The 27,222-nt window shown below is 59.9% G+C and overlaps 1 protein-coding gene across 1 annotated transcript in view; it reads right to left on the reverse strand.

Annotated features, from left to right (window-relative positions):
- NCOR2 (nuclear receptor corepressor 2) overlaps window positions 1-27,222 on the reverse strand; it is a 274,837-nt gene that overhangs the window by 133,718 nt on the left and 113,897 nt on the right. The window contains exons 5-9 of the mRNA XM_075569217.1: window positions 15,687-15,866; window positions 7,755-7,868; window positions 2,915-2,971; window positions 2,654-2,706; window positions 1,867-1,933 (exon numbers count right to left, since the gene is read on the reverse strand). Of these exons, the coding sequence (XP_075425332.1) occupies window positions 1,867-1,933; window positions 2,654-2,706; window positions 2,915-2,971; window positions 7,755-7,868; window positions 15,687-15,866 (471 nt within the window). The remainder of the gene's footprint in view (window positions 1-1,866; window positions 1,934-2,653; window positions 2,707-2,914; window positions 2,972-7,754; window positions 7,869-15,686; window positions 15,867-27,222) is intronic.

Genomic DNA, 27,222 nt, shown 5'->3' on the forward strand with positions numbered 1-27,222 from the left:
GTTCCGCAGAACACCGGCGCAGCCTAGAAGCAGAGAACGCGCACACGGCAGCAGTGCGCCGGGTCAGGGCGTGGAGAACGTCTGGTCACATTATAGGGGAACAAGCAACCGCAAGTCTAAGCACAAGTTCCCCATCGAAAATCTCAGCCGGTGCATTAATCACCCTCTTATCAACAACCTAATGACCCCCTGCACAAACCGGGAGTTTCCAGAGAACATTAATTCCACTTACTGGTCAGAAAATGTATTTTACAGGTTGCCTGCAATTTCCCCCCTTCCAATCCTGCTCCAATAATGCTCCAATCCTGCTCCAATAATGCTCCAATAATGCTCCAATAATGCTATGTAAACGGATACAAGTTTTCCATTGAAAGAAAGAAAGCACTGTACCACTTTCTTAGCAATATCTGCCATTATCATCATTAAATTAACCGCTTTGCAACCAAGATAAGGGGGTTAGAATCGACACCCGGGACATATTAAATGGCAAATGTGTGTTTTCTTGATTACCCAGTGGGATGGCACCTTTAATCGAGGGGGGGGGGGGGGGAGAGACACTTTCCGAAGCCTAAATGCACCCGGCAGTAATGAATTTTTCATTTTCCCAGAAGGCCGCAGTGATCAGTCAGGAAGGAGAGCGGTTTTTGCTTCTGTACTTTTAATTAATTTTACTTCTATTCTGCACGATCAGCGTCTGCTCTTTCTCGTGCCCTGGAACATCGAGCCTCCGTCTGAGCCTCCGTCTGAGCCTCGACACCACGCGAATTAGCTTTCTGTATTTAACCCTCACACCTCCAGCGTCGCGGCAGCAGCATTATCCAAGCGAACGCATGGCGGTGGCATATTTAATGAGTTAAATATAGTGACACTATTTTTTTTTATTAAGTCTCCAACGTAACCCACGTGGTTTTTGGTGGTTGGTGGTTGGTGGGTTTTTTTGTTGTTTTTCTTTGGTTTTTACGATTTCTACCTAATCTCTTGAGATCAGACTGTTTGTAAAGTGCGGCATAAATGCAGCAAAATTATTAAACCTGAGTTTTGTTTTGATTAATTATTCTCCCCAAAGAGTATTAAAAACAATAAAAGAAATAGAAATGATCAGATTAGAACGACTGCACAAAAAAGAAAATGGAGCCATACTTCTTTTAAATAAGTGATTTTTTTTTTTTAACTTTAACCCTTTAGCTGCCAGAGGCGCCAGCAAAGCATCGCTCCTCCAATTACTATTATCAACCAATCCCGTAGGCATGGGGCGGCCAACTTCCAGTCCTCAGGGGGCCACTAACAGGTCAGGTTTTCAGGATATCCCTGCTTCAGCACCGGTGGCTCAGTCGAAGACTAAGCCACTGATTGAGCGACCTGTGCAGAAGCAGGGATATCCTGAAAATCGGACCTGTTGGTGGCCCCCAGAGGACTGGGAGTTGGCCGCCCCCCGCTGTAGGCGAAGGTCGCACCAATTTATTGGTGATGTCACAAATCATTCCGGTCAGAGTCTGTGCAAGGAAGGAGTTAATAAGAGGCGAGCTGCAAGCGCGGAACGGAAAGGAATACGGAATTGTGCGTCTGGTTACCATAGCAACAGATTACATCTCTCAGTTCCAAGTCCCCGCAGTCGTATACATCCTTATACATCCGTATACATCCGTATACACACACACCACACACACCACACCACACCACACCACACACAGACACACCACACACAGACACACCACCACACACCACCACACACAGACACCACACGAGACCTTAATATAGAGGGAATTGCAGCTCTTCAGACCTCACAGGTCTCTTCCTCGTGTATTGTGCATCGGGAGACTGAGACTCCGCGCGTTCTCGGGCTGCGACGCTATGACAGTAACTTACCCACTGCTTGCGGGCGTGGTTCCGTCTTTTGAAGTACAATATGAGCTTTTTGCGCATGGTCTGGTTTCTGAAACAGGGAGGTGTAAAAACAAAAATCTATTAGCCGGGAGCGTGGGCCTTCCACTCGGCCACGTGAAGGCAGCGGCAAGGGGTCAGAGGCGCAGCCACGGGAAGAGGGTCATGGAAGCAGCCACGGGAAGAGGGTCATGGAAGCAGCCACGGGAAGAGTGGTCAGGAAAGCATCCCCGGGAAGGGGTCAGAGAGGCAGCCACGGGAAAGGGGGTCAGAGAGGCAGCCACGGGAAAGGGGGTCAGAGAGGCAGCCACGGGAAAGGGGGTCAGAGAGGCAGCCACGGGAAAGGGGGTCAGAGAGGTAGCCACGGGAAAGGGGGGTCAGAGAGGCAGCCACGGGAAAGGGGGGTCAGAGAGGCAGCCACGGGAAAGGGGGTCAGAGAGGCAGCCACGGGAAAGGGGGTCAGAGAGGCAGCCACGGGAAAGGGGGTCAGAGAGGCAGCCACGGGAAAGGGGGTCAGAGAGGCAGCCACGGGAAAGGGGGTCAGAGAGGCAGCTACGGGAAAGGGGGTCAGAGAGGCAGCCACGGGAAAGGGGGTCAGAGAGGCAGCCACGGGAAAGGGGGTCAGAGAGGCAGCCACGGGAAAGGGGGTCAGAGAGGCAGCCACGGGAAAGGGGGTCAGAGAGGCAGCCACGGGAAGTGGGTCAGAGAGGCGGCCACGAGATGGGGTCAGGGATGTGTGTCAGCTCGGTAATTCCATTCTCAGCATACTTACATTTTAATGTTTTCGTGGTACTGCTTGGTGTCCGAAGGCTGGTTGTATAAAGGCTGGAATGAAAAGATAAAGATTGAATATATAACCCGGCGCAGACATTCAGCGCCACAACACCGGCAGCGAAACGGTTACCGTGCTGCTCTCCAGCTATAAAACCAAAAGGTTAACAACCTGCGGTTTATATAATCGCTGTGCTTGTGAAAGACCTCATTAAATGTGTTCTTCACCGCCGCCCAGAGCTCGCGCCTTCTAGTAACGTACCAGTTCCACGTGTGGCCCAAGTCCTTCCAGTATCCGGTGAGCTGCCTCGGCCTTTTTCTGCAAAGCAAAGGTTGGCGTTTGTTTAGGTTTCTTTCCCAACACTGCGACAATGAAAGCCCCTCACGGAAACGGCGCCCCCCAGCTGCCGCAGTATGTACCACACGTGTTTTGTGAGGCCTGCAGGAATGAGTCATTTAACAATCCCGCGCTCCGGCATTCAAGAGGTTAAGGGGCTCTCCAGGGATCCAGAACACATCCCTGATACAGAACCCACTTGTCTGACAGCAGATATAAATGAGGGGGAGAGAGGGGAGAAACGGGAGAGAGAGAAGGGGGAGAGAGAGGGGAGGAAGAGAGAGAGGGGAGAGAGGGGAGGAGAGAGAGGGAGGGAGAGGGGGGGGGGGAAAGAGAGGGGGGGGGAAAGAGAGGGTGGGGGAAAGAGAGGGTGGGGGAAAGAGAGGGTGGGGGAAAGAGAGGGTGGGGGAAAGAGAGGGTGGGGGAAAGAGAGGGTGGGGGAAAGAGAGGGTGGGGGAAAGAGAGGGTGGGGGAAAGAGAGGGTGGGGGAGAGAAAGAGAGGGTGGGAGAAAGAGAGGGTGGGAGAGAGAGAGGGTGGGAGAGAGAGAGGGTGGGAGAGAGAGAGGGTGGGAGAGAGAGAGGGTGGGAGAGAGAGAGGGTGGGAGAGAGAGAGGGTGGGAGAGAGAGAGGGTGGGAGAGAGAGAGGGTGGGAGAGAGAGAGGGTGGGAGAGAGAGAGGGTGGGAGAGAGAGAGGGTGGGAGAGAAAGGGGGGAGAGAGCGTACACCACTGATGCCCTCCGATCCCCTGTATACACCCCTCTGATATTCTGTAAGTACAAACACAGCCGGCAGAACTGTCCCTGCTGAACGTGCAGTGCGGGGATTACAGCGCTCAATGTTACTTCCAACGCGGATAACTTGTGGCACCTCCTAGTGGCACAAACGCCTCCCTCTGTATACAGGCACATACAGTATATACACAGTATTTTCTTACTAGCAAATAACCCTCAAATTTAACCGCAACAAATACATTCCTTCCACGGCACGGACCTCAGCGCCCGATTATCAGAACATCTGTATATTTATACTGCACATCCGATCCCAACAGGAAAAACCCAAATTATGAGGAAATACCCTCCTATAAATCAGCGGGGCTCAACTCCCGTCCTCAAGCCCCTCCGAACAGGTCAGGTTTTCAGGATATCTCTGCTTCAGCACAGGTGGCTCAATCAGTGGCTGAGCCACCTGTGCTGAAGCAGAGAGATCCTGAAAACTCGACCTGTTCGGAGGGGCTTGAGAACTGGAGTTGAGCCCCCGATACCCCACTCAGTCAGCACGGCGGCCACTTTGCAGAATGACTTGCTGACGCTGTGTATGTGTTTCGATGATAATGGTGACTAAGTGTGCACCTGTAATCAGTCAGCACGAGCAGGTTCCGGAAAGCTACAGAGCGCTCTAGTCCCCTTAAGTCCCCCATTAGCCTATATGCGTATAACTCCCTATAATGTTAGTTTAATGTCCTGCTCTATATATACGGAATGGGCCATCTCTTCGCCGCCGATCAGGCGCAGGTGGCAGCCAGCCGCCGGGCATGTCCCCGCGGTGCAAGAGGCTACGGGGATTTGTGCTAGTATTTGGGGTTAACTTTAGAGGGGTAAGGGGTGAAGAGCTTTAGGGTTACGGTTAGGGCTTTTAGGGATAGGGCAAGGGCTTTTAGGATAAGGGGTCCGATTAATGGTATGCCGTTAAGGTTAGGGACTTGCCTGGAGTTGGAACAGCTGGCAGCTAGCTGTACCGTGTGCGTGTGCGTGTGCGCGTGCGTGCGCGTTACAAAAAAGAGTCTCCGAGGTCACCATGGGACACTTTAGACTGCGCTGGGCTCTGGGGAGAGCTTCATTTTAATCTCCCGGACACGTGATACTTCATAATGCTTATATCTCCTGAAAGCAGGGTCAGATTTTAAATAACAAATTAAAAAAGCGTTGGGCGAGAAGAGAGATCTCGTAAAGCAACAAAACGCAAAAGAATGCCGCTGAGCGCGGCAGCTGCTTTACCATGAATGAGAATCACACGTGCTGCAAGTAACAGTCCCGACTCGGCGCCTGGGAGCGCAGAACGCTGAACAGGTGGGGATTGTGTAGCCTTATAAAGCCCCCCGGTGGCTGATTTATATACTGCCGGCTAAAACTACCACAACGATGGCCGGCGGCCGCACACGTCACCCGGCCGTAATACCCTCTGATCCCCTCTATATACCTGTAATACCCTCTGATCCCCTCTATATACCTGTAATACCCTCTGATCCCCTCTATATACCTGTAATACCCTCTGATCCCCTCTATATACCTGTTATACCCTCTGATCCCCTCTATATACCTGTAATACCCTCTGATCCCCTCTATACACCACTAATACCCTCTGATCCCCTCTATATACCGCTTATACCCTCTGATCCCCTCTATACACCTGTAATACCCTCTGATCCCCTCTATACACCTGTAATACCCTCTGATCCCCTCTATATACCTGTAATACCCTCTGATCCCCTCTATATACCTGTAATACCCTCTGATCCCCTCTATACACCACTAATACCCTCTGATCCCCTCTATATACCTGTAATACCCTCTGATCCCCTCTATATACCGCTTATACCCTCTGATCCCCTCTATACACCTGTAATACCCTCTGATCCCCTCTATATACCTGTAATACCCTCTGATCCCCTCTATATACCGCTTATACCCTCTGATCCCCTCTATATACCGCTTATACCCTCTGATCCCCTCTATACACCTGTAATACCCTCTGATCCCCTCTATATACCTGTAATACCCTCTGATCCCCTCTATATACCTGTAATACCCTCTGATCCCCTCTATACACCTGTAATACCCTCTGATCCTCTCTATATACCGGTAATACCCTCTGATCCCCTCTATATACCTGTTATACCCTCTGATCCCCTCTATATACCTGTAATACCCTCTGATCCCCTCTATACACCACTAATACCCTCTGATCCCCTCTATATACCTGTAATACCCTCTGATCCCCTCTATATACCGCTTATACCCTCTGATCCCCTCTATACACCTGTAATACCCTCTGATCCCCTCTATATACCTGTAATACCCTCTGATCCCCTCTATATACCTGTAATACCCTCTGATCCCCTCTATACACCTGTAATACCCTCTGATCCCCTCTATATACCTGTAATACCCTCTGATTCACTCTGTACACCACTGATGCCCTCCGATCCCCTGTATACACCCCTCTGATATTCTGTAAGTACAAACACAGCCGGCAGAACTGTCCCTGCTGGACGTGCAGTGCGGGGATTACAGCGCTCAATGTTACTTCCAACGCGGATAACTTGTGGCACCTCCTAGTGGCACAAACGCCTCCCTCTGTATACAGGCACATACAGTATATACACAGTATTTTCTTACTAGCAAATAACCCTCAACATGTATCGGGCACTAACACTCCCAGCCAGTACTGCCACGTCAAGCACTGCTAAGTAACATACTAACATACTCCCCGCGAGTACTGTCACGTCAAGCACTGCTAAGTAACATACTAACATACTCCCCGCAAGTACTGCCACGTCAAGCACTGCTAAGTAACATACTAACATACTCCCCGCCAGTACTGCCACGTCAAGCACTGCTAAGTAACATACTAACATACTCCCCGCGAGTACTGCCACGTCAAGCACTGCAAAGTAACATACTAACATACTCCCTGCGAGTACTGCCACGTCAAGCACTGCTAAGTAACATACTAACATACTCCCAGCCAGTACTGCCACGTCAAGCACTGCTAAGTAACATACTAACATACTCCCCGCGAGTACTGTCACGTCAAGCACTGCTAAGTAACATACTAACATACTCCCCGGAAGTACTGCCACGTCAAGCACTGCTAAGTAACATACTAACATACTCCCCGCCAGTACTGCCACGTCAAGCACTGCTAAGTAACATACTAACATACTCCCCGCGAGTACTGCCACGTCAAGCACTGCAAAGTAACATACTAACATACTCCCTGCGAGTACTGCCACGTCAAGCACTGCTAAGTAACATACTAACATACTCCCCGCGAGTACTGCCACGTTAAGCACTGCAAAGTAACATACTAACATACTCCCTGCGAGTACTGCCACGTCAAACATTGTTACGTGTGTGTGTGTGTGTGTATATGTACACATACACACACACATACACACACACACACACACTTTCTATTGAACTACACGTGTGCGCCGATTTCCCAGCATGCTCTCTGCACCGGTTCAGCCTCTCGACCACGCGCTTAACAGCCGTTTGGAGAGTGTGTGCGAGTCGTAACAGAGAGAGAACAAAAAGCCACCTCGGGTGTCCTTACATTAACCGCACCGCGCAGCACCGCGCAGCACCGCGCAGCACCGCGCAGCACCGCGCAGCACCGCGCAGCACCGCGCAGCACCGCGCAGCACCGCGCAGCGATAGGCTCTGTGTGATCGGATTTACAGCTGCCTCCTTTATACCTAACCATCAAGAACATCACTGAGAACACGGGCCCGGGTAATTCCCGGCACCCACCCGCACCCGCGCGCCTCTGTGCTCGTCTGCACCTCCTGAGAGAAGGAGTCCAAAAAAACAGGGTTCCAGGCCACGGATACATTAATATAACCAAACCCAAACGGAGAAGCGGATCCCTGGTGCTTCACCTTCAGGGGGGGACGCAATGACAGATAAAGGGCTGGGCTTTGGCCCACACCGTGATGTTGGCTGTGGGTGCGCCCTGGAAGGTCCGGCGCGTTACTACGACTCACCCTGTTCTCGTCGTAGATAATCTGCACCAGGCTGCGGTGCTTCGATTCGATAGGCGGAGGGGAGATGGGTTTCTCCGGCTCCAGCGGCTTCGCCGATTCCTCTTCTAACTGTTGCTGTCGATTGGAACAAAAAAAATAAAATTTAAATGAAAGAATGAAAAACACGGAAACAAAACCTTAATTTGTGGCTCTAAACACCCGTGACGGGGACGCGGTGCGACACCGGGGAACGGGAACATCCATTAATAACCCCTCGGCCGCCAGAGGAACCAGCACTGCCGGTACCAACGGTTATTGGACTGAATTTGTAGCGATTCAGCCCAAACCGTGCTGGCCAGGACGGCAAAATGGCCCCAGGTACGTGTTACACAGGAGAACGAGGAAGCTGCAGACGCGAGAGGGGTCATCGGTGACCGCGGGTCGCAGGGTGATGGATAGCGGTCACGGCTGTACCAGCCACTCATCAATACATCCCAGGCACCTCTCCTTGACGTATTCTACAATTAGATTGTAAGCTCTTCGGGGCAGGGACACCTTTTCCTAAATGTTACTTTTATGTCTGAACCGCTTCTTCCCATTATGTGTTGTTATTTATATGATTGTCCCGTGTATTACAGCTGTGAAGCGCTATGTACATTAATGGCGCTATAGATATAGATATATATATAGATATATATATATATATTACACAGAGCACATTGTGTGAAGTAAGCTCAGCGGGGTCTCAGTAACGAGGCAAAAGTGGCGTGATTGTGCGGCCAAAAAAACGGCAACAGATGTAATAATCCTATTGATTTGAATGGGGTTGTTGTTCTTGGACGCATAGAGGTCACATGCTTTTATGCCCCACTTTTGCTGTGATACAGAAACCCTGTGAGTGGTTGGCCGGTTGGCCGGTTGGATGGGTAAATCCCATCTTTGGTCTTTATTTGCTGCCTGTCAGGGGTTTGCCAGCACACCCGCACACCCGTTTAAAGGAGCAGTGCATGCAATATCCTAAACGTTTTTTTTTTTAAATAAAATCAGCCGGCTTTTAGATATTAAAAAAAACCTTTTATTATTTAAATGCTAAATGCCATTTTTAATGAGGAGTTTTATTACAATGAGTATCTTTTGATTTCAATATCAGGTCCCCAGCAGTGCAAGAGCTTTGCAACACTTTCCTGTTTGTGATCATTTGTTGCCAATGTTCCCAGCAGTTTGAGCTGCAAACTGTAACAATAGATAATGTTCCCTACGTAATATAAGGATACATTGTAGCTGCTGAGTTACACTGCTTAGGTAATTCGTTTTCAATGAAGGTAAGCAAAGGCTGCATATATAAAAACAAACATAAGATTTTTTCTAAGCGCTGCTTGGATTGTCTCTAGGAGTCTTACGTTTTGGCCATTGATATCCTTTTTGCCTGTTGAAATTTGGTTTTCTACTATATATGTCGAGTAATTTTCAACATTTTCATTATGTTACGTATTAGAGACAAAAACATTACAAATATATGTAACACAGCTCGTTCTCCCCCCAGAGAGCCAAACACGTGGATTTCATTGGCCCCTGCAGAGGCTTGCTGGCAATTTTAGGAGCTATAAATAATATCTTGTTCTTTCTGCATATTCTGCGCGTACAAATGGATTTAATTATCTCCCACGGCCTCCCAAGGACGGAGATCTGCAGCACACAATGACCCCTCTGTTTGCTCGAGCGGGGAGAGGGAGATCTGTTTTTGATTTCGGATCTCAGGATATTTCAGTAGATGTTCGCAGTGACGCGCTCACAAATGCGCAGAGTCACCGCGTTCAGAGTAATGTGTGAGGGGCAGGTCCCGCTCAACTCGCGCACACAAAAAACACAACATTTTGTAAACAACTTAATGCAGGGGTGTTCTCAACTCCGGTCTTCAAGACCCTCCAACAGGTCAGGTTTTCAGGATATCCCTGCTCCAAGACAGGTGGCTCAATCAAAGACTGAGCCACCTGTGCTGAAGCAGGGACTGACAGCGCCACCTGTGCTGAAGCAGGGACTGAGAGCACCACCTGCGCTGAAGCAGGGACTGACAGCGCCACCTGCGCTGAAGCAGGGACTGACAGCGCCACCTGCGCTGAAGCAGGGACTGACAGCGCCACCTGCGCTGAAGCTGGGACTGACAGCGCCACCTGCGCTGAAGCAGGGACTGACAGCGCCACCTGCGCTGAAGCAGGGACTGACAGCGCCACCTGCGCTGAAGCAGGGACTGACAGCACCACCTGCGCTGAAGCAGGGATATGAAAGAGGACTGGAGTTGCCCACCCCTGACTTAATGGAATTTGCTCCTGAACAATAATATGGCGACATATGGGCAAGAATTCCCCTCCCGTTACTTCGGGAATAATATATATATACTAGCTGAGAGCCCCGGCGTTGCCCGGGATGTTTGTGGTGTGGGTGTGGCATTTGGGTGGGGAGTGGTCCACGCGGCCCATGTGCGGTGGTACTGCTGCTGTGGCTGTACTGATGGTGATTGTATCGGTGTGCTGATTTGGGAGGGTTTGGTGCTGATGTGGGGGTGCGGATGTGGGTGTGCCGATGGGGGAGGTGCAAAGGTGGCGATGTGTGGGTGCTGATGGTGTTGATGGGGGCTGGGAATGGCGGGGAGCCGAGAATGCCAGTGTGCTGGGGGGGCATGGGATACCGGTGTGCTGATGTGGTGGTGCTGGGGATAGTGTGTGTATGTATACATGTTTGTGTGTATAAATTGTATGTGTGTGTGTGTATACATGTGTACGTGTGTGTATACATGTGTGTGTATACATGTGTGTGTGTGTGTGTGTGTATACATGTTTGTGTGTATAAATTGTATGTGTGTGTGTGTATACATGTGTGTGTGTGTGTATGTGTACGTGTGTGTGTATACATGTGTGTGTGTGTATACATGTGTGTGTGTGTATACATGTGTGTATGTATACATTGTGTGTATACAACATGTTTGTGTGTGTATACAACATGTTTGTGTGTGTATACACATGTGTGTGTGTATACACATGTGTGTGTGTGTATACGTGTGTGTATACACGTGTGTGTATACACGTGTGTGTATACACGTGTGTGTGTGTGTGTGTGTATACACGTGTGTGTGTATACGTGTGTGTGTATACATGTGTGTGTGTATACGTGTGTGTGTATACATGTGTGTGTGTATACATGTGTGTGTGTATACGTGTGTGTGTATACGTGTGTGTGTGTGTGTGTATACGTGTGAGTGTATACATGTGTGAGTGTATACGTGTGTGAGTGTATACGTGTGTGAGTGTATACGTGTGTGAGTGTATACGTGTGTGAGTGTATACGTGTGTGTGTATGTCTCCATGTGTGTGTGTATGTCTCCATGTGTGTGTGTATGTCTCCGTGTGTGTGTATGTCTCCATGTGTGTGTGTATGTCTCCATGTGTGTGTGTGTGTGTATGTCTCCATGTGTGTGTGTACGTGTACATGTGTGTGTGTGTGTGTACGTGTGTGTGTACGTGTACATGTGTGTGTACGTGTGTGTGTACGTGTACATGTGTGTGTGTGTGTGTGTGTGTGTGTGTGTGTGTGTGTCTACGTGTACATGTGTGTGTCTACGTGCGTGTGTGTGTACGTGTGTACGTGTGTGTGTGTCTACGTGTGTGTACGTGTGTGTGTATCTACGTGTGTGTGTGTGTCTGTGTGTGTGTGTCTACGTGTGTTTGTGTATACGTGTGTGTGTTTGTGTATACGTGTGTATACGTGTGTGTGTGTGTGTGTATACGTGTGTGTGTGTGTGTCTACGTGTGTGTATACGTGTGTGTGTGTATACGTGTGTGTGTGTGTATACGTGTGTGTGTGTGTATACGTGTGTGTGTGTCTACGTCTGTGTGTGTGTGTCTATGTGTGTGTGTGTGTGTGTCTACGTGTGTGTATGTTTGTGTCCCTGTGTGTCCTTTGGCCCGTCACTCCGCCTCAGGCCAATGAGAGGTGTGCGGGGGCGGGCCAAGGGACCAATGAGGTGGGAAGGGGGGGGAGGAGGTGGGGAAGGGGGGGGGAGGAGGTGGGGAAGGGGGGGGAGGAGGAGGTGGGAAGGGGGGGGGAGGAGGAGGTGGGAAGGGGGGGGGAGGAGGAGGTGGGAAGGGGGGGGGAGGAGGAGGTGGGAAGGGGGGGGGAGGAGGAGGTGGGAAGGGGGGGGAGGAGGAGGTGGGAAGGGGGGGGGAGGAGGAGGTGGAAGGGGGGGGAGGAGGAGGTGGGAAGGGGGGGGAGGAGGTGGGAAGGGGGGGGGAGGAGGAGGTGGGAAGGGGGGGGGGGGGAGGAGGTGGGAAGGGGGGGAGGAGGTGGGAAGGGGGGGGGAGGAGGAGGTGGGAAGGGGGGGGAGGAGGAGGTGGGAAGGGGGGGGGAGGAGGAGGAGGTGGGAAGGGGGGGGGAGGAGGAGGTGGGAAGGGGGGGGAGGAGGAGGTGGGAAGGGGGGGTGGAGGAGGTGGGAAGGGGGGGTGGAGGAGGAGGTGGGAAGGGGGGTGGGAGGCGGTGGGAAGGGGGGGGGAGGCGGTGGGAAGGGGGGGGGAGGCGGTGGGAAGGGGGGGAGGGAGGCGGTGGGAAGGGGAGGGAGGCGGTGGGAAGGGGGGGAGGCGGTGGGAAGGGGGGGGAGGCGGTGGGAAGGGGGGGTGGGAGGCGGTGGGAAGGGGGGGTGGGAGGCGGTGGGAAGGGGGGGTGGGAGGCGGTGTGAAGGGGGGTGGGAGGCGGTGGGAAGGGGGGGAGGGAGGCGGTGGGAAGGGGGGGGAGGCGGTGGGAAGGGGGGTGGGAGGCGGTGGGAAGGGGGGGAGGGAGGCGGTGGGAAGGGGGGGGAGGTGGTGGGAAGGGGGGGTGGGAGGCGGGGGGGAGGCGGTGGGAAGAGGCGGTGGGAAGGGGGGGTGGGAGGCGGTGGGAAGGGGGGGTGGGAGGCGGTGGGAAGGGGGGGTGGGAGGCGGTGGGAAGGGGGGGTGGGAGGCGGTGGGAAGGGGGGGTGGGAGGCGGTGTGAAGGGGGGGAGGCGGTGTGAAGGGGGGGAGGCGGTGGGAAGGGGGGGAGGCGGTGGGAAGGGGGGGGAGGCGGTGGGGAAGGGGGGGGGGCGGTGGGAAGGGGGGGGAGGCGGTGGGAAGGGGGAGGGGAGGCGGTGGGAAGGGGGGGGGAGGCGGTGGGAAGGGGGGGGGAGGCGGTGGGAAGGGGGGGGAGGCGGTGGGAAGGGGGGGTGGGAGGCGGTGGGAAGGGGGGGTGGGAGGCGGTGTGAAGGGGGGGAGGCGGTGTGAAGGGGGGGAGGCGGTGGGAAGGGGGGGGAGGCGGTGGGAAGGGGGGGGAGGCGGTGGGGAAGGGGGGGGGCGGTGGGAAGGGGGGGGAGGCGGTGGGAAGGGGGAGGGGAGGCGGTGGGAAGGGGAGGGGAGGCGGTGGGAAGGGGGGGGGAGGCGGTGGGAAGGGGGGGAGGCGGTGGGAAGGGGGGGTGGAGGGGAGATGAAGGGGTGAAGGGGGGGGGTGGAGGGGAGGTGGAGGGGGGGTGGAGGGGAGGTGAAGGGGGGGGAGTGGAAGGGAGGGGGGTGGAAGGGAGGTGATGGGGGGGTGGAAGGGAGGGGGGGTGGAGGGGAGGTGAAGGGGGGGGTGGAGGGGAGGTGAAGGGGGGTGGAAGGGAGAAGTGGAGTGAGGGGAGGTGAAAGGGGGTGAGGGGAGGTGATGGGGGGTGAGGGGAGGTGATGGGGGGTGAGGGGTGGTGAAGGCCGCTCACTCACCCGTCCGGCAGGTCCCACGTGGATCTGAGGCGGGAGGCAGCGTGTTGTGGCCGCTCTCCCGCTGTTGTCCCGGGCGCTCGCTCGCTCCCCCGCTGACTGTAGCGGCGCCGGGGGGGGGGGGGTATCGGGGAGACACTGACACTGGAGGGGAGGGGGGTGGAGGGGAGGTGAAGGGGGGGTGGAGGGGAGGTGAAGGCCGCTCACTCACCCATCCGGCAGGTCCCACGTGGATCTGAGGCGGGAGGCAGCGTGTTGTGGCCGCTCCCCCGCTGTGTCCCGGGCGCCGCCATCTTGGGCACTCGGCGCCGCGAGGCAGCCTGCCTGGCCACTGGCTGTTCCCCCGCCGGGGAGGGGGTGAGTTGTAGCGCCGGTGAGGGGGGGGCATGTATATGTGTGGGGGGGAGAGGTGGGAGATATAGAGGGGGGGTCTCGCACGGCCGCTGACACTGGGTGGGGGGGGGGGGGGGGGCGCTGAAGGGGTAATAATAGTGTGTGTGTCCCGCTGACTGTAGCAGCGCCGGGGGAGGGGGGGGTCGGGGTGAAAGCGCGGGAGACACGGGGAGAGGAGGAGGTGCGCGCGGGTGCTGCTAACTGTGAGCCCCGCTAATGTAGGTAACAGTGTGTGTGTGTGTGTGTGTGTGTGTGACTGTGTGTGTGTCTGTCATTGTGTGTGTGTGTGTGTCCCTGTGTGTGTGTGTCCCTGTGTGTGTGTGTCCCTGTGTGTGTGTGTGTCCCTGTGTGTGTGTGTGTCCCTGTGTGTGTGTGTGTCCCTGTGTGTGTGTGTCCCTGTGTGTCCTTTGGCCCGTCACTCCGCCTCAGGCCAATGAGAGGTGTGCGGGGGCGGGCCAAGGGACCAATCAGATTTCCCCTAGGGACACCGGACATCCAGCAGGCATGCATGCATGCAGGCAGGCAGGCAAACATACAGTGCTTTCACTAATATAGTATAAGATAAATATATTTTCCTGTGGGGAACCTGGAAAACAGATTAAACTTCGATCAAGTGTTTCCTGAACCCTTGGCCCTCGCTCTCCCCATCAAAGAGGAGCCAGGGGGAGGAGGGGAGGAGGGAGCGGGGGGGGGGGGGTATCGTGCATGTGGAAGGGGAGAGGAAGTCCAGTTCAACACACAGTGACTCGCAGAGCGAGAGGAAGGGACACGCTCTTTGGGAACAGCCTCTTTTAAATGACCCCGTCCTCTCCCGTGCTGAAACCCTTTAACTCCCCCCGGGGGGGGGGGAGGAGGGGAGTGGGGGAGGGGAGGAGGGGGAGTGGGGGAGGGGAGGAGGGGGAGTGGGGGAGGGGGGGAGGAGGAGGAGCTTGCAGCTGCACAGGGTTTCATGCCGGATGGACGTCTGCATTTCTCCCAGATACAGGTGTCGCTATCCGTAATAAAAACGATGTTTTGTTGCCGTCAGGACTCGGGCCTGTGCGCACGCTGACATTTCGTCGTGGCTCCTTGCAGGCCCAACTGGCAGTGAAAGGGTTAATTGGGGGCGCTCAACTCCAAGCCTCAAGGGCCACCAACAGGTCAGGTTTTAAGGATATCCCTGCTTCAGCACTGGTGGCTCAATCAGTCCGTTCTTCAGCACAGGTGGCTCAGCCTTACACTGAGCCACGGATTGAAAGCCACCTTTGCTGAAGCAGGGATATCCAGAAAACCTGAATTGTTGGTGGCCCTTGAGGACGGGAGGAGAGAAGCGCTGGCGTGGACTGGCGGCTCTTGTGACATGCAGGCATGGGGCAGTCAAAGGGTTAAAGAGATTGACCAAAAGGTTTCACCTGCTGCATTAAAGGTGCCGGCATTTACTAGGACCCAAATTAAACTGCTGCCCATGTCTATGGTGAAGGACAGACAAGACACACACAGACACACACAGACACACACAGACACACAGAGGCACACAGAGGCACACACAGACGCACACAGACGCACACAGACGCACACAGACGCACACAGACGCACACAGACGCACACAGACGCACACAGAGGCACACAGAGGCACACAGAGGCACACAGACACACACAGACGCACACAGACACACACAGACACACACAGACACACACAGACACACACAGACACACACAGACACACACAGAGACACAGGCACACGTAAGATACTTTGCAAACAAGGGGAATTTTCCCAAGACCCGAGTGCAAAATCTCCCCCCAAAAATATGTGCCAACGGAGACCAACCTGCTTCTTTTTCAGCTTGGTGATCTGCTGCTCCACCATGGTGATCTCCCGATCCACTCTGTCCATGTTCTGCATCAGCTCGTCCTTGGACAGCCGGGCGGGTAACAGATCCAGCTCCCCGTCGGCGTGAGAGGGGCTCGGTGGGGACACGGGCTCCAGCTTCCCGGTCAGGCAGCGGTCCTGCGGACAGCAGAGATAATGGCAAGACTGAATGACACGTTCGGAGATAGCCGCCACGTCGGTACCACGTTACCCGGCTTTCACAGATCAGCGATAAACTACAGAATGCAGAAATGGTTCGTTTAAAAATCCCCAAAACTGGGTTTTTCATGGAAATAAAAGCGATACTTTGTGTGTCCCCCAGTTGGGCCTGCTTTAACTCATCAAGACCGGATTTAATCTCTCGCGCCCCTTTGTATTAATAGGTATAGGAATCGGGTAATATTTTCTAACTGTGTTACTGTCACATTTTAACTTATTCACAAATGGTGTACAAATTAGTCACTTTCTCTTTTCTTCGGGTCTGTTTCAAACGTATGCAATAATGATTGCTCTCACCCATCATCTTTTTTTTTTAAACTAATTGTGCTGCCCTCATTAACCAACCAAATCACCAGAAGGGAAAGGCTGGGTGAACAAAATCTTCCTGCGTGTGCAGCGGGTCCCAGCTTTATAACAAAGGACTTCAGGACACAGACCCCCTGCAGAGACATTATTCGTTAAAAAGAAATATTTACCCATACGAATACTTGTCCGGTATGTTTAAAGATGGTGTCAATCACGTACATTTAACTGCTTGAGCGCCCCAATAAATAACTATCAAACCGTGAGGTCTTGCCCTCTAGGGACCCCCCCATGACTTTCTGGTCTGGGCAGACGGGGAGCGCGATGTCGCGATTGCATTGTGACAGCGCTGTGGCCCGCAAAGGGTTAACTCCGTGAACACACACTTGTGTCCCCACGGGCCCTAGCCGGGTCTGCCGCTGTGTAAACTGTTATAAAAGGCATTGAACAAAATGTACTGAGTTCAGTCTCCACATCACAGCCGCTCGACTACACCAAACAGAACCCGCATTGTTCCCCAGAATCAGCTGCACCCCCTCACAGAGACGCGCAGCGCAGTCAGCACAATGGCAGAGAGTCAGCGAGCGACAGGTGGGCTACTCATTAGGACAGAAGCTCATGTTCCGCGGAAACAAAAAAGGCCCCCCCCCCATGTAAATCTGCAACCTCCCCCCCACCGCCCCCCTCCCGAAGTCTATAGACGTTTAACTCATTCAATACCGTACCTCGCCCCCAGAGCATGTCCTGCACTTTTTATTTAAAAAATGTGAACAAAATCATGATTGTGGCCATTTCTAGCGTCTGACGTTGCCATGGTAATGATTAGGCCGCGTCCACAGTCGGCGCAACGGCGCAAAGAAAAGGACGCGAGTCAATGGGGACGACCACAGAGCGTGTGAGCGCGCACAAGAGTGACGGCGCGGCCAGTTTTTTCGCGAGACAAATTTTTTTTATTTCGGCGCGCGACGGCCTGTAACGTGCGCTGTCTGCCAATGAGGGCGAACTGCTCACGTGATGACAAGGGCACGCCTTCGACACGCTTCCTCGTCACCTCCTCCACATCCGAAAGGCCACGGATCGCCACGCGAGCGCTACCGCGCTGGGCTCTGGGGAGAGCTCCATTTTAACCTCCACTTAATATTTCAAACGCTTATATCTCCTAAAACGGAGCATCGGATTTAATGTAAAAAAGGAATGAAAAGAGGGATGGGGAAGGCAGAAAAATAGGATTTAAATAAATAAATAAATAAAACACAAAGCAAAAATATGGCGATCAGCGCGGACAGCAAATTCAATTGAAAATAAAAAGGATTTGAGATGACCGACTGAGGCCGCCATCTTTGAGGTGCTTTAATGTTTGACGCCACTGTCACACAGACCTCCAAGGTACCCGGCGGATTGCTCCGGCTTCTGCTTCTCTTGGAGAGGCCCGTGCTCGTCCAAACCCCGCGGTGAAGGAAAGGCAGCACAGGGGTTCATAAACATTTCTCCCCACTTGTAGCATTAATAGGGCAGAATGCAGATATATATATTTTTTTAAATAAGATGCGTTATTTTGAATAACACCCCTATAAAAGGGATTTAGAAGGAAGGGAAACAGAAAACCTCTTTCCGTCGGAGCTGTGAAGCTGGGACCGTGATCGTCCCGCTGGAGAGAACCCAAGTGGTAAGGAAACCCGAAACCGCCCCTCGTCCCGGTGGTCCCCTGGCTCAGCTCCAACGGGAACATTCGCCAAGTGCTGAAAATACATCGGTGATCGGAAAAGGCATTAACCCCTCCCGTGCTGCAGGAAACGCAGGCGCACATCTCCAGTGTAACAGTTACCTGGGAAACGCACCCCCAAAAATACTCAGCACTGTGATGTCTCTGTCATTAGAATAAGGCTTTGCCTATAGTGCCGCCGACGGCGACAGCAACACGATGGGTGACGTCACCCGTCGCCACCGGCGAAAGTTATGTTTCGACGGTCGGCGGCATCGCGGAATTCCCGCAATTTGATTTGTTAAAGGGCCGTCCCGTGACGGCCCTTGAAAAATCAAATTTTGTCGGCGGCGGGTTTTTGCGACGGCGACGTCGCGTGCACTATAAGCGCGCGCGGCGGCGGCAATGCTTGTTTTTGGGCGAATTCGCGTCGCCGGCACTATAAGCACGGCCTAAGACATCATACTGTATACAAGAATAAAGTGTACAAAATGATGCTTCCACTGGCAGCCATATTTCTCTATCCCAGCAAATGAGCCCATTACTACAGCTGTGTCTCTGGAACAGCGAGTGTAACAGGTGTGCACACAATCTGTGAGACGCCATCTTTTCTATTTCGGATATAATTATTTATTTATTTATTTTTTTAAATCTAGACCACACACACACACACACACAACACACACAACACACACAAACTTAATGCCACAAATGGAGAGCCATTTATTAACCCCTTTGCTACCAGTGTTCCAAGCCCCTTGGAGTCTACCTTTCGAGAAGGAGTTGGGGGACTTCAACAAGGATCTGCGGTGTGTGTGTGTGTGGGGGGGGGGGGGGTGATATGTATACGGCCAGAATGAGATATTTAGCCATGTAATATCATAGAGAGATCTGTGTGAAACAAGTGGCCCTGAAACAAGGACTCACACTGGGTTCTTCCACACCAAAAAGGTGACGTTCTTACCCCTAACCTAAAACTTCAACTACTTCTTTGCCACAAATCAATTGGGCTGAAGCAGTGGCTCAGCGAGCAAAGGAATGGACCCCAAGTCCAGGGGAGCTTGGTTCAAATCCCAGGGACCGCTTCTTGTGAGTTTGGGTCACCATCTCTCCCTGTGCCAAAATATAAAATCGTTAGCTCGTCGGAGACGGTGCCGGTAACATTCTCTGTACAATGCCGCTTACCACGGTGTGCGTCCCATTGGAAGAAGTGTGCCATCAAAAATGACGTTGTTACCAACTTCAATATAGATCTTCGTGGGAACAAATGGTGGTATCGAGTACCTATGCCACATGGGTAGATGTTCTAACAAGAGGTGCACCAGCCAGTGCAGCTTGCCTGCGTCACGCCAGCATTTGGCCCCATTGGTAGCAAGGAGGGTTTTTTAGCCTTTATGCATTACCAACTCAGGCTATTAAAATGCTTCCCGTGTGGGGCGGGGAACTTAAGCCGGGGTGGCGAGATGCCAGGGAATTACGCGTCCCCGCTAGTAAAACCTTACTCCGAGCGTCTCAAAGCTGCCCACCCGACTGGCAGCCCCCCGACAGTTGTTCCTGCTCACCAGCTGTGTGCTGAGAATGGCACTGCTGTATCTGTCCATGCACGCTCCACGGTGACACCGCCAGCCCCGCTCCACGGTGACATCGCCAGGCACGCTCTACGGTGACATCGCCAGGCACGCTCCACGGTGCCACCGCCAGGCACGCTCCACGGTGACACCGCCAGGCCCGCTCCACGGTGACATCGCCAGGCACGCTCCACGGTGACATCGCCAGGCACGCTCTACGGTGACATCGCCAGGCACGCTCCACGGTGCCACCGCCAGGCACGCTCCACGGTGACACCGCCAGGCCCGCTCCACGGTGACATCGCCAGCCCCGCTCCACGGTGACATCGCCAGGCACGCTCCACGGTGACATCGCCAGGCACGCTCCACGGTGACATCGCCAGGCACGCTCCACGGTGACATCGCCAGGCACGCTCCACGGTGACACCGCCAGGCCCGCTCCACGGCGACATCGCCAGGCCCGCTCCACGGCGACACCGCCAGCCCCGCTCCGCGGCGACACCGCCAGCCCCGCTCCGCGGCGACATCGCCAGCCCCGCTCCGCGGCGACATCGCCAGCCCCGCTCCGCGGCGACATCGCCAGCCCCGCTCCGCGGCGACACCGCCAGCCCCGCTCCGCGGCGACATCGCCAGCCCCGCTCCGCGGCGACACCGCCAGCCCCGCTCCGCGGCGACATCGCCAGCCCCGCTCCGCGGCGACACCGCCAGCCCCGCTCCGCGGCGACACCGCCAGCCCCGCTCCACGGCGACACCGCCAGCCCCGCTCCACGGCGACATCGCCAGCCCCCGCTCCACGGCGACATCGCCAGCCCCGCTCCACGGCGACACCGCCAGCCCCGCTCCACGGCGACACCGCCAGCCCCGCTCCACGGCGACACCGCCAGCCCCGCTCCACGGCGACATCGCCAGCCCCGCTCCACGGCGACACCGCCAGCCCCGCTCCACGGCGACACCGCCAGCCCCGCTCCACGGCGACACCGCCAGCCCCGCTCCACGGCGACATCGCCAGCCCCGCTCCACGGCGACATCGCCAGGCCCGCTCCACGGCGACACCGCCAGCCCCCGCTCCACGGCGACATCGCCAGCCCCGCTCCACGGCGACACCGCCAGCCCCGCTCCACGGCGACATCGCCAGGCCCGCTCCACGGTGACACCGCCAGCCCCGCTCCACGGCGACATCGCCAGGCCCCGCTCCACGGCGACATCGCCAGCCCCGCTCCACGGCGACACCGCCAGCCCCGCTCCACGGCGACACCGCCAGCCCCGCTCCACGGCGACACCGCCAGCCCCGCTCCACGGCGACACCGCCAGCCCCGCTCCACGGCGACACCGCCAGCCCCGCTCCACGGCGACATCGCCAGCCCCGCTCCACGGCGACACCGCCAGCCCCGCTCCACGGCGACATCGCCAGGCCCGCTCCACGGTGACACCGCCAGCCCCGCTCCACGGCGACATCGCCAGGCCCCGCTCCACGGCGACACCGCCAGCCCCGCTCCACGGCGACACCGCCAGCCCCGCTCCACGGCGACACCGCCAGCCCCGCTCCACGGCGACACCGCCAGCCCCGCTCCACGGCGACATCGCCAGCCCCGCTCCACGGCGACACCGCCAGCCCCGCTCCACGGCGACACCGCCAGCCCCGCTCCACGGCGACACCGCCAGCCCCGCTCCACGGCGACACCGCCAGCCCCGCTCCACGGCGACACCGCCAGCCCCGCTCCACGGCGACATCGCCAGCCCCGCTCCACGGCGACATCGCCAGGCCCCGCTCCACGGCGACATCGCCAGCCCCGCTCCACGGCGACACCGCCAGCCCCGCTCCACGGCGACATCGCCAGGCCCCGCCCCACGGTGACACCGCCAGCCCCGCTCCACGGCGACATCGCCAGCCCCGCTCCACGGCGACACCGCCAGCCCCGCTCCACGGCGACATCGCCAGCCCCGCCCCGCGGCGACACCGCCAGCCCCGCTCCGCGGCGACATCGCCAGCCCCGCTCCACGGCGACATCGCCAGCCCCGCCCCGCGGTGACACCGCCAGCCCCGCTCCACGGCGACACCGCCAGCCCCGCTCCACGGTGACATCGCCAGCCCCGCTCCACGGTGACATCGCCAGCCCCGCTCCACGGTGACACCGCCAGCCCCGCTCCACGGCGACACCGCCAGCCCCGCTCCACGGCGACACCGCCAGCCCCGCTCCACGGCGACATCGCCAGCCCCGCGGCGACACCGCCAGCCCCGCTCCACGGCGACACCGCCAGCCCCGCTCCACGGTGACATCGCCAGGCCCCGCTCCACGGTGACATCGCCAGGCCCCGCTCCACGGTGACATCGCCAGGCCCCGCTCCACGGTGACATCGCCAGGCCCCGCCCCACGGCGACACCGCCAGGCACGCTCCACGGTGACATCGCCAGCCCCGCCCCACGGCGACACCGCCAGGCACGCTCCACGGCGACATCGCCAGCCCCGCTCCACGGCGACACCGCCAGCCCCGCTCCACGGCGACATCGCCAGCCCCGCTCCGCGGCGACACCGCCAGCCCCGCTCCGCGGCGACACCGCCAGCCCCGCTCCGCGGCGACACCGCCAGCCCCGCCCCACGGCGACATCGCCAGCCCCGCTCCACGGCGACACCGCCAGCCCCGCTCCACGGCGACATCGCCAGCCCCGCTCCACGGCGACATCGCCAGCCCCGCTCCACGGCGACATCGCCAGGCCCCGCCCCACGGCGACATCGCCAGCCCCGCTCCACGGCGACATCGCCAGCCCCGCTCCACGGCGACATCGCCAGCCCCGCTCCACGGCGACATCGCCAGCCCCGCTCCACGGTGACATCGCCAGCCCCGCTCCACGGCGACACTGCCAGCCCCGCTCCACGGCGACATCGCCAGCCCCGCTCCACGGCGACATCGCCAGGCCCGCTCCACGGCGACATCGCCAGCCCCGCCCCACGGCGACATCGCCAGCCCCGCCCCACGGCGACATCGCCAGCCCCGCTCCACGGCGACATCGCCAGCCCCGCTCCACGGCGACACCGCCAGGCCCGCTCCACGGTGACATCGCCAGGCCCCGCCCCACGGCGACATCGCCAGCCCCGCTCCACGGCGACATCGCCAGCCCCGCTCCACGGCGACATCGCCAGCCCCGCTCCACGGTGACACCGCCAGCCCCGCTCCACGGTGACATCGCCAGCCCCGCTCCACGGCGACATCGCCAGCCCCGCCCCGCGGCGACACCGCCAGCCCCGCTCCGCGGCGACATCGCCAGCCCCGCTCCACGGCGACATCGCCAGCCCCGCCCCGCGGTGACACCGCCAGCCCCGCTCCACGGCGACACCGCCAGCCCCGCTCCACGGTGACATCGCCAGCCCCGCTCCACGGTGACATCGCCAGCCCCGCTCCACGGTGACACCGCCAGCCCCGCTCCACGGCGACACCGCCAGCCCCGCTCCACGGCGACACCGCCAGCCCCGCTCCACGGCGACATCGCCAGCCCCGCGGCGACACCGCCAGCCCCGCTCCACGGCGACACCGCCAGCCCCGCTCCACGGTGACATCGCCAGGCCCCGCTCCACGGTGACATCGCCAGGCCCCGCTCCACGGTGACATCGCCAGGCCCCGCTCCACGGTGACATCGCCAGGCCCCGCCCCACGGCGACACCGCCAGGCACGCTCCACGGCGACATCGCCAGGCCCCGCCCCACGGTGACATCGCCAGCCCCGCCCCACGGCGACACCGCCAGGCACGCTCCACGGCGACATCGCCAGCCCCGCTCCACGGCGACACCGCCAGCCCCGCTCCACGGCGACATCGCCAGCCCCGCTCCACGGCGACACCGCCAGCCCCGCTCCGCGGCGACACCGCCAGCCCCGCTCCGCGGCGACACCGCCAGCCCCGCCCCACGGCGACATCGCCAGCCCCGCTCCACGGCGACACCGCCAGCCCCGCTCCACGGCGACACCGCCAGCCCCGCTCCACGGCGACATCGCCAGCCCCGCTCCACGGCGACATCGCCAGCCCCGCTCCACGGCGACATCGCCAGGCCCCGCCCCACGGTGACACCGCCAGCCCCGCTCCACGGCGACATCGCCAGCCCCGCTCCACGGCGACATCGCCAGCCCCGCTCCACGGCGACATCGCCAGCCCCGCTCCACGGTGACACCGCCAGCCCCGCTCCACGGCGACATCGCCAGCCCCGCTCCACGGCGACACTGCCAGCCCCGCTCCACGGCGACATCGCCAGCCCCGCTCCACGGCGACATCGCCAGGCCCGCTCCACGGCGACATCGCCAGCCCCGCCCCACGGCGACATCGCCAGCCCCGCTCCACGGCGACATCGCCAGCCCCGCTCCACGGCGACACCGCCAGGCCCGCTCCACGGCGACATCGCCAGGCCCCGCCCCACGGCGACATCGCCAGCCCCGCTCCACGGCGACATCGCCAGCCCCGCTCCACGGCGACATCGCCAGCCCCGCTCCACGGTGACACCGCCAGCCCCGCTCCACGGTGACATCGCCAGCCCCGCTCCACGGCGACATCGCCAGCCCCGCTCCACGGCGACATCGCCAGCCCCGCTCCACGGTGACACCGCCAGCCCCGCTCCACGGTGACACCGCCAGCCCCGCTCCACGGTGACATCGCCAGCCCCGCTCCACGGCGACATCGCCAGCCCCGCTCCACGGCGACATCGCCAGGCCCCGCTCCACGGTGACATCGCCAGGCCCCGCTCCACGGTGACATCGCCAGGCCCCGCCCCACGGCGACACCGCCAGGCACGCTCCACGGCGACATCGCCAGGCCCCGCCCCACGGTGACATCGCCAGCCCCGCCCCACGGCGACACCGCCAGGCACGCTCCACGGCGACATCGCCAGCCCCGCTCCACGGCGACACCGCCAGCCCCGCTCCACGGCGACATCGCCAGCCCCGCTCCACGGCGACACCGCCAGCCCCGCTCCGCGGCGACACCGCCAGCCCCGCTCCGCGGCGACACCGCCAGCCCCGCCCCACGGCGACATCGCCAGCCCCGCTCCACGGCGACACCGCCAGCCCCGCTCCACGGCGACATCGCCAGCCCCGCTCCACGGCGACATCGCCAGCCCCGCTCCACGGCGACATCGCCAGGCCCCGCCCCACGGTGACACCGCCAGCCCCGCTCCACGGCGACATCGCCAGCCCCGCTCCACGGCGACATCGCCAGCCCCGCTCCACGGCGACATCGCCAGCCCCGCTCCACGGTGACACCGCCAGCCCCGCTCCACGGTGACATCGCCAGCCCCGCTCCACGGTGACATCGCCAGCCCCGCTCCACGGCGACACCGCCAGCCCCGCTCCACGGCGACACCGCCAGCCCCGCTCCACGGCGACACCGCCAGCCCCGCTCCACGGTGACATCGCCAGCCCCGCTCCACGGCGACATCGCCAGCCCCGCTCCACGGCGACATCGCCAGGCCCCGCCCCACGGCGACATCGCCAGGCCCCGCCCCACGGTGACACCGCCAGCCCCGCTCCACGGCGACACCGCCAGCCCCGCTCCACGGCGACACCGCCAGCCCCGCTCCACGGCGACATCGCCAGGCCCCGCTCCACGGCGACACCGCCAGCCCCGCTCCACGGCGACATCGCCAGGCCCCGCCCCACGGTGACATCGCCAGGCCCCGCCCCACGGCGACATCGCCAGGCCCCGCCCCACGGTGACACCGCCAGCCCCGCTCCACGGCGACACCGCCAGCCCCGCTCCACGGCGACATCGCCAGCCCCGCTCCACGGTGACACCGCCAGCCCCGCTCCACGGCGACATCGCCAGGCCCCGCCCCACGGTGACATCGCCAGGCCCCGCCCCACGGCGACATCGCCAGGCCCCGCCCCACGGCGACATCGCCAGCCCCGCTCCACGGTGACATTGCCAGCCCCGCCCCACGGCGACACCGCCAGCCCCGCTCCACGGTGACATCGCCAGCCCCGCTCCACGGTGACATCGCCAGCCCCGCTCCACGGTGACATCGCCAGCCCCGCTCCACGGCGACATCGCCAGGCCCCGCCCCACGGCGACACCGCCAGCCCCGCTCCACGGCGACACCGCCAGCCCCGCTCCACGGCGACATCGCCAGCCCCGCTCCACGGTGACACCGCCAGCCCCGCTCCACGGCGACACCGCCAGCCCCGCTCCACGGCGACACCGCCAGCCCCGCTCCACGGCGACATCGCCAGCCCCGCTCCACGGTGACACCGCCAGCCCCGCTCCACGGTGACACCGCCAGCCCCGCTCCACGGCGACATCGCCAGGCCCCGCCCCACGGTGACATCGCCAGGCCCCGCCCCACGGTGACATCGCCAGGCCCCGCCCCACGGCGACATCGCCAGGCCCCGCCCCACGGCGACATCGCCAGCCCCGCTCCACGGTGACATTGCCAGCCCCGCCCCACGGCGACACCGCCAGGCCCCGCCCCACGGTGACATCGCCAGGCCCCGCCCCACGGCGACATCGCCAGGCCCCGCCCCACGGTGACACCGCCAGCCCCGCTCCACGGCGACACCGCCAGCCCCGCTCCACGGCGACATCGCCAGCCCCGCTCCACGGTGACACCGCCAGCCCCGCTCCACGGCGACATCGCCAGGCCCCGCCCCACGGTGACATCGCCAGGCCCCGCCCCACGGCGACATCGCCAGGCCCCGCCCCACGGCGACATCGCCAGCCCCGCTCCACGGTGACATTGCCAGCCCCGCCCCACGGCGACACCGCCAGCCCCGCTCCACGGTGACATCGCCAGCCCCGCTCCACGGTGACATCGCCAGCCCCGCTCCACGGTGACATCGCCAGCCCCGCTCCACGGCGACATCGCCAGGCCCCGCCCCACGGCGACACCGCCAGCCCCGCTCCACGGCGACACCGCCAGCCCCGCTCCACGGCGACATCGCCAGCCCCGCTCCACGGTGACACCGCCAGCCCCGCTCCACGGCGACACCGCCAGCCCCGCTCCACGGCGACACCGCCAGCCCCGCTCCACGGCGACATCGCCAGCCCCGCTCCACGGTGACACCGCCAGCCCCGCTCCACGGTGACACCGCCAGCCCCGCTCCACGGCGACATCGCCAGGCCCCGCCCCACGGTGACATCGCCAGGCCCCGCCCCACGGTGACATCGCCAGGCCCCGCCCCACGGCGACATCGCCAGGCCCCGCCCCACGGCGACATCGCCAGCCCCGCTCCACGGTGACATTGCCAGCCCCGCCCCACGGCGACACCGCCAGCCCCGCTCCACGGTGACATCGCCAGCCCCGCTACACGGTGACATCGCCAGCCCCGCTCCACGGTGACATCGCCAGCCCCGCTCCACGGCGACATCGCCAGGCCCCGCCCCACGGCGACACCGCCAGCCCCGCTCCACGGCGACACCGCCAGCCCCGCTCCACGGCGACAACGCCAGCCCCGCTCCACGGCGACACCGCCAGCCCCGCTCCACGGCGACACCGCCAGCCCCGCTCCACGGCGACATCGCCAGCCCCGCTCCACGGCGACACCGCCAGCCCCGCTCCACGGCGACACCGCCAGCCCCGCTTGTCCAAGCTACACAATGTCGGCCCGTATTTACCAAGCAGTGGTATCCCAGAAGCAATGTTCCAGTGTCTGAAGACCCCTTATGGTCAATAGCCTTAAATAGGCCATACCGCGTCTTGTGGCGTCGCACCGCTTAGTAGATATGAGC

Source organism: Ascaphus truei, chromosome 13, assembly GCF_040206685.1.
Source record: "Ascaphus truei isolate aAscTru1 chromosome 13, aAscTru1.hap1, whole genome shotgun sequence".
NCBI lineage: Eukaryota > Metazoa > Chordata > Amphibia > Anura > Ascaphidae > Ascaphus > Ascaphus truei.